At 39.4% G+C, this 8,506-nt stretch overlaps 1 protein-coding gene across 1 annotated transcript in view; it reads left to right on the forward strand.

Annotated features, from left to right (window-relative positions):
* Window positions 1-1,852, forward strand: part of TMEM132B (transmembrane protein 132B) — a gene marked incomplete at its 3' end in the record, with an annotated part of 250,204 nt that extends 248,352 nt beyond the window's left edge. The window contains exon 9 of the mRNA XM_082007704.1: window positions 698-1,852. Coding sequence (XP_081863830.1) covers window positions 698-1,852 — 1,155 coding nt within the window. The remainder of the gene's footprint in view (window positions 1-697) is intronic.
* Between the last annotated feature and the right edge of the window lie 6,654 nt (window positions 1,853-8,506).

Consider the following 8,506-nt stretch of genomic DNA (forward strand, 5'->3'; position numbering starts at 1 on the left):
CTTTTTAGCGCTAGCAATTGGCTGTAAGAAGACAAATTGTTTTGGCCAAAACATCCTTAAAAAGTGGCAGTTTTGTGAGTGTTTCTATAGTTCCCAGAAAGGACTACAATCACCTTTGCCTATTTCACATAATCTTGTATATTTGAAAGCATGACAGAAAATTTAAAATACTGCATTAAGATGTGTTCTTAACCTAATTTGTTTCAATGAGCTGAATAGAATCATGATCCTGACATATAAACAGCTCTGCACATTGTATTAAATATGCCATTCGAACTGCAGCAATACAGAAATTTCCTATCATAGGTCCTTTATAAAATTAATTAACCAGGACTTTGGAAACGTGATTATTTTCATCATGGGGCCCCGGCATTCAAAAGAGGCCTCTCACTTTAGACTGAAAAAAAGAATTGTCAATTTTTTTTTTTCCTCAACACCTTCTACTAAATTTAGATGACCATGTCTTTGATAGTTCCTGAAAATGAAATAAATGTATAAGTGGTCTAGAGAACAAAAATTTGCAAGAATATAATGAGAAGCAGAGTAGGCAATTTTCTTTTTTTAAAAAACAAAATAAACCCAAGTTAAGCTAGGTATTTATTTTGCCAGTGTCAAACAGACTTAAACAACTGAGTGTCTGATACGCGCTCTCTTACCTTTCAGACATTTTTTTTTTCCTCATCTTTTCTCCCTCCAGGAAGCCGTAGTCAGTGCTTGGATTTTGTTCAGTGATGGGTCAGTGACGCCATTGGATATCTATGACTCCAAGGATTTCTCGATCACCATCACTTCACTGGATGAGATGGTAGTGTCAGCACACCAAAACCTTCAGTCCAAATGGCCTGGGGTCATGGCGGAAGGGGATGGGCAAGGACCTTTGATTAAAATTGAAATGGTCATCAGCGAGCCATGTCAGAAGACTAAGCGGAAGAGCATTCTGGCTGTTGGGAAAGGAAGCGTCAAAGTGAAGTTTGGTCACAAAGATTCTGACCAAAAAGCAAGCACTAATGACATTGACAATGTGGATAGAGATTTTAAAAGCCATGCAAGCAATTCTATAGAGAAACCTGTAGAACAAGAGAGCACAGCACAAGAATGGTCCAAAAACCATGAGGACATGTCCAGTCATGAGGACAATGCAAACAAAAGCACAACTTTCGTATCTCCCATTGATCAGGAGTCCCTGGAGGATGGCCAGCTCCCGAATAACCCAACTGCCTTCACAGGTTTCCCTACGCAAGTAGAAATACCAGGAGAAAGCAATCCCAGTGATCTCACATTGACTTCAAGAGGATTGACAGATTTGGAGATTGGCATGTATGCCCTGCTGTGTGTTTTCTGCTTAGCAATCTTGGTCTTTTTGATTAACTGTGTGGCATTTGCTTGGAAATACAGGCATAAAAGGTTTGCTGTGAGTGAGCAAGGCAACATCCCCCATTCCCATGATTGGGTCTGGCTTGGAAATGAGGTTGAACTGCTGGAAAACCCAGTTGACATTTCGCTCCCGTCAGAGGAGTGCACTACCATGATTGACAGAGGAATGCAGTTTGAAGAAAGCAACTTTCTTCTTAATGGGAGTTCTCAGAAGACTCTTCATAATCATATCCTCAGATCGTCTGAGTACCTTTGTGAAAAAGAAGTCAAAAGTGAACCTATAAATCCTTCTGGGCCAAAACAGAAGCGAGTAAAGTTCACTTCATATACCACAATACTGCCAGAGGATGGAGGCCCCTACACCAATTCAATTCTATTTGACAGTGATGATAATATTAAATGGGTATGCCAAGATATGAATCTTGGTGATTCCAAGGAACTTAGGGACTATATGGAAAGACTGCAAGACAATATGTAAAACTACTTTCTTATGTTTGTAATCACCTTTATGCCTTCTGTTTATGGATGGTGGAACAGTCAGTCCAGTCAGCAATAGGAACGAGACGGTCCAACCTTGGAGTTACTGAGACGATAACCCAATATCACTGGGCAGGTACAAGAGGCTGGCTGAGTTAAACCTGTTTCACCACAAACCAGGATGTGCCCCTAAAACAGCCTCCTGTAGGTGTTGGAGGTGTCACACGTGATGGCTGTTTTTGTATACTGCCTGGTACTAGCAAAATGCTAATACAACTACGCGTAGACTCAGAGGAGACTTCATTTGTTTGTCATCTCTCATGATAAATGGTAAATCAGAAAAGAAAGGGGTATTTGTTTGCATTGATTTTTCTAGTCGTCGTCCTTTGTAAAGCACAGTGGACATTTCTTGCTTACAGCCTGAAACAAGGCTTACATTAAAAGGGATCTGAATGAATCTAATTTTATTGCCTATGTGCAATGCAGCCAAGTAGTCTTCTTATTTTTTACAGATATAAAACTCCCCATGTGGTTAATTTCTTTTTTTATTGTTTATGAATTTTATTTGACTTAGGGAACATTAAATATTTTCTTTGGAGGGTTTTTTTTCAGTTGTACCAAAGTGTAGTACAGTAATATTTATAATGATTTAAGTTTTGTACTCATCTGCATCAGCCCCTGGAGATACCTCCTTCATCACTGATTATCCTTCTCTTTTCCATGTGGGTATATGGGTCATTAGTATTTGAAACATAGAAAGGTATTAGAACTCTTACTGGGAAAGGGTTGTATCTTCTTACAGGGAACTGTATATACAATAATAAACCCTGGAAAATAAAAATCAAGGAGTAGCCCTGGGTTTACTTTTGTCATTGCTAATGTGAAAAAATAACCTGCAACAAAACAGCACATACTCCAATGGAAAGTGCTTTGCTGAAACAGCAGTTTGGTTGGCAATGCAGATTATTACCAGAATGAGAAAGTCAAATGTGGTATTGAAATGCACAGAATAGGAAGAAAATTTCCTAGGAAATAAGCAAAGGTTTGGAGTCACTGTTAGTCTGTACTAATTAATACACTGATGGTACAGTTTAGCAGGACAAAGGAGTCCATGCTCAACAGCTAATGCCCCAGACCTTGTCTAAAACTTCTCTGACCATAAGGCTGTTAAAGAGAAAAACTTTACACCTTGTTTCATTGAAAAAGGAAAAAAAAGACATATTGTGCACATTATAAAGTGACTATTCCCAATTTTAACAAAGAAAACATGCTGGAGATTCAAAGCTGCTGTTTCATATGCATTATATGTATTTTTTTACCAAAGGATGACTGAAATATTACAGTTAGAAAAGAACTGAATAGACACAATACTTAACAAAACCAATAAAGCACATGTTCTTGTGATGGATCCTGTGCAATAAACACAAGATCCAAATTACAACGGCCTTACATACCATAGCTCCCATCTTTTAGGTAGATCAAGATAGGATTTGAATTTTGTAATTCAGTTCTGATACTAGAACAGAGCAGACAACTTTAACTGTGGGAAATTCTGCATTTGGATCCTAATCCACAGCTGGGAAAATGTTTAATATAACTGCTGCAAAATATGAGAATTTTAATGGTGAGACTAGAAAGTGAGGACACCAGGCTTATATAAGTGATAAGACGCTTACGTTTGCTGGCACTGAACTGCATAGTGAGGGGATGGCATCTGTTATAGTCAAATTTTAAGTAGATAAAATAATAGACCACAGACATGCTTCTGTTTCACAAGGGATGCAATACTTGCGCGTCAAACAAAATTTTGGGTTATTTAACAAATGTTCTCTCCTCTTTAAATGATCCAGACCTCGTAAGGAAACATTAATTCCTACTATGATCCTTATTACTAACAACATAAAAATCCCTTTTTAGAACTTAACATCTCTTCCCAATGTGTTTTGTATTTGGCCCAACCATAAACCAAACGTATTGCTTGCACAAGAGTAAATGAGTATAAACCAACCATAAATAAATGTAGTCTTGGACTCAGGGGAAACAACTTGCTGGTGGTAGTTGCAGAGGGCAGCAGCACAGCTGTTTTCATGAATGCATATCCACAAGTTTACCAGTGGAACTGTGATCTCACAGCAGTGTACTGGACTCCATGACACGTTTCTTCACTGTGGCCCCAGTTCTGCTCCGTGCACCACCAGATGCTGAGCTCCATCCCTAGTTGGTGCCATGTAAGCACGCCGAGTGCCAAGGGACTTAGAGGTGTGCTGAGCTGCTCTTCTCACTCATTTGTGGGTAACAGAAGGCAACGGCTTTACTTACTGGTTCAGGAAATTTTCCTTCAAGGCCTACGGCTTGAAAGACTGGGGAACACTAACTTAGGGTGCCTCTCTGCTGTCATATTGTTATGTCCTTGAACTTGTACCTGAGGCCTAATCCCTGGTTGTCCAGCTCTATGTTCAGGCTGCATGCAAATGGGTGGAGGAAGGACAGTCCTACATGCAATGCAGACATTGCTGGAAGCCACCAAAGGAGACCTCGGGCTTTTTCAGCATGTACTTGCCACATGGCTTGCAAACCCCTGTGCTTTCAGATGTTGCTGCTGAAGATAGCTGTAAACACAGGGTTTGAGGACCATTAATGTTGGACCAGAAATCCAGGTGTCTGGCTGAGCATGTCTCTAAAATACACTCCAGAGTAGGAACCAACGTGTAACTAGGGCCTGTGTTCTAGTTACCATGGGAGGGTGAAGTCCTAGCTCGGTACGGCATCTGTCAGTGTGGTTGTGATATTCTTCAGTGAAGCTCTTAGGTGGCTCAGTGGCTGAATGTGGGGCTTCTTTAGTCATGACTTTTGCAGTCATAAGCATCATACACATACCTATCCCAATGACAAATTACAAATACAGCCCTTTAGAACGGAGTACGGCCGCTACTGGTGATCAGCCAAAGACCAGAATTGGATACAGCCCTCCACAAAAAAGACCCTCCCCAAATCTGGCAGTAGGGGGAAAAAATGTACAACTGCAGATTCATAAATAAAACCTTTCTTTTTGCTTACATCACATCTTGTTACACAGAAGTTCTTACATGGAAAAATGGCAATATGAAAAAAAAAAGAAGTGGGAAGTAAAACTGGAATAACACCAATAAAGTGGAGTTCTGGATCTATGCTGATTTAAGCGCTTATGCTGCTTCTCATAAAATCAAAAGGAAAATAATTTAGATGAAAATATTTGATGCAAAATATAGTTCTGAGTTGATCAGTCCTTTTAAATTAAATATCTAAAATTTTAGTTTCAAAATGATGACACACTTTAAATGCAAGTAAATTTAATTTAAAGCCATTTTTAAAACCCACAATTTTCTGATTTGCCTGAAATTTTTTCAATGACTCTTAAAGTTTTGTATTCATGCAGTATGTAATATTCCACTTTTGCTGTTAAATGAACAGCATTTATACATTGATTAAAGAATCTCTGCTTTTGAGATTACAAAGCAAAGGTAGCCAAATGATCAAAAGGCACAATATGTATGTATGTTTGTGTGTATGTATTCAGGAAACTAGAATTGTCTAAAAAAGAAAACAGAAACTATACTGACAGATTAATTAGAATTATGCTTCAGTAGGTGCCCAGGAAAGCGAGACCTGTAATTCAATACTGAACAAGCAGCACATCTTACTTATGGTATGTAGAGGGAAGACATCGTGAGCGAGTTTCTTTGCCTGCTGTCAAGGAAAGACAGTATGTAGTATTGAAAGTGTACCAGGAGACACCCAGGGAGAATTCTGTAAGCGGAGTGGATTAATGGAACATGGGGAGTTTGCAAACTTTAAAAATAAAGCTGATGCCAGACCCTCAACTCTTGTATCAGAGCTGAGCGATTTATGGCAGCTGAACACTGGCATACAGAGAATGGAGAAGCAAGAGCTAGCTGTCTTCACCTGTGCAGAACCTTTTCTTGCATTTGGCCATCACACACAGCCTGGCTCCATGTGACTTGTCTACACCGCCTTTCTCATTTCAGTAAGGACTTAAGAAACCAGTGCCCTGCTCTCCTCTTGGTGTAGAACCACATAGATTAATGTTTTGAGCTGCTGTTTCTTAATTCATATTGGGGAATGTACAAGAAAATCTTACAGCCATATGACACAGTACAAGCAGTCCATTATATAATGGAAAAAACCCTGTATTTCAAGGTAGAGTACCCTATGAATTAAATACCAATTTTTCATAGTGGATATGCTCTTTTCTGAAATATAAATATGTGCACTACATTGAAATACACTATAGTGTATTGTGAAATGCATACATTAATTGCTGGATCTATAACACTGAATATGTATATACATCCCACCCAAGATATTTATACAATATAAGTCTTAGATGTATAACATAATGAATTCTGTACAAAATAAACTGTAAGTTAAGACAATGAAAGAGAGCTTTTATATCTGTGTAATTTGTATGCTGATTAAGTTATTCAAGCCTCAGCTTTCATCTTTAAATGTGCCCTTTAAAAAAAAATAGTTATTTTCTATAGGCAGATGTCTGAAATAAAGACTCTGCTCTTCAGAAAAGAAGTGACTGAAAGACTGTGAAAGAAACAGATTCTGTGGGAGAAATAAACATAATGTCCATGTGATTTTTTTTTTTTTTTTAAACTGACTAAACCATTTTACATTTATACCAGTCAAAGTGATCTGCTGGTTGGGTTGAGGGTGATGTGCCCTGCCGTGTGTACAGTACATTGCCAGAATCACCATCACAGGCACTGGTCACGTGCCTCCTTGCTCGAAGCAACACAAATTACCGGATGATATAGTCCAAGGGTTTCACCCAACCTTCCCTTCAAACACTGCTCCTGCCTGCTCTTCCTGCAGTAAGTCACCCTTTCCCAGCACCACATGTAAAGAACGGATGGACATATTAAACGACCGTTGTCTTGCAAAGTACAGTAAAGAGGTATGTTTGGATTTAAAGGAAAAGGTAACAAATTTAACCTGTACCTTTAGCTCTGCAGTGCCAATCATCATAGGTCAGATTTTGATTCTGAATTTCCGTATGTCCCCACTAGAATCAGTCAGTCTCAGAATTATGAAGTGACCACTGACCTCACTGCAAGAGCTAGGAAAGCAGCTTGCTAATGCCAAAACAGGAAACTGAGCCTCAGGTTTTAGGTTTTGCTCAGCGTCTTGGAGGTGGTGGCAGACCCAGAAGCACAGACTCTCCTGAAGCCTCCCAGGGCATCAGGCGTCCCACAGACAATACAGCCCAGGGCATCAGTGCTCGGGAGGTGCCTCCATCATCCTTTTGCTGTTTTCAGCTGAACCACGTTTGGGAGCTGACTGCACAAACTACCTTTGTATGAATGGGAGCCATCGAACATCACCTGAATGATTAACAATGGCTATTGTGATTTCTAATGTATTGAAACATGGTTTAATATAAAGTCAATTGGACAAAAGGCTCGAGATCTGTGATTTAGGAAGTGCCCCAGAGAACCTAAACTTTAATGTGCTTTGGGCACAAATTCCAGTCAGTAACCAGTTAGTATTCTCAACAGTAAAATAAGAAACATTTTTCATAAACAACACTTTTTTTGTACTGGCAGTTATATATGGTCCTTATTTGACCATTACTACGACACCCTTCCCCGTAGCACCATCTTACTAGAGATGCCAGTGGATCTACTCATACTGCAGTGAATATTCAGTATAACTAAAGGTATAAGACTGTGAGCTCTTACAGAAAAATAGTAATTATGGTTATATTTTACACACACGCACTCTCAACTGTTCAGAACAGCTACCATAGCTGTACATTTTAACTACCAGTATGTGTGTGCTATGTAACAAAAAAATAATTACCTGCATTCATTTGGGAAAAAAACAGCCCAACAAATACAACTTTTTTTTCTTCCAAAAAAGCAAGCCCTCAGGATTTGGCAGGCAAAAGGCCCATGTAGTGATATTTGTCACAAATTAAATAGGCTAGATCCTGAAGGCTGTCTCAGTCAAAACTCCCACTGGTCTTGTTAAGGAGCTGGACTGAGACAGGACCAGAGACAATTACCAGTCAGGTCTGGAGCCTGAAAGGTTGGCTACATCCTCCTGTTACACAAAACTGGGCCCTCCTGTTGCCAATCAGTAGCACCTCTAGCTGGTAGCAGACAGAGTTACCACAGATTTTCTTTGGTGAAATTTGAGCTAGTGTGCAAAATCAGCTATTCATTCTGCACCCTCCCAATAGAGTCCTCATAGTATAACATTTTTTTTTTCCTTCTATTCCAGTGATCAATGTGGCCAACGTCTGACCCCAGCTAGCGGCAAAGGGAACACCCCCCCCCCCCCCCCCCAACACTTGACAGCAGTAAAATGTTCTCCCGCTTAGGCTTCCTTTACATGTGCCAGTGGAATTATAGTGTCTGTATTTTCAAGTGTACTTTCTTCATCAAGTGAAACTAGTATTTTGTAGAATGGATTTTTGGATGAGTTTAGGTTTTGCTTTTTTAGACACTTCTAGCTTAAAACAGAAAAAGTCCATTAAAATGCATACCTGTTCTTCATGAGAAGGGATCCATAAGCTATGCACCCAATATTGATCAAGATATCAGACGAAATACAGTCTGGGGACAAGTCTAGTGTAGATTAATTT

The sequence above is a fragment of the Phaethon aethereus genome, assembly GCF_964289735.1.
Source record: "Phaethon aethereus genome assembly, chromosome: 17".
NCBI classification, from domain to species: domain Eukaryota; kingdom Metazoa; phylum Chordata; class Aves; order Phaethontiformes; family Phaethontidae; genus Phaethon; species Phaethon aethereus.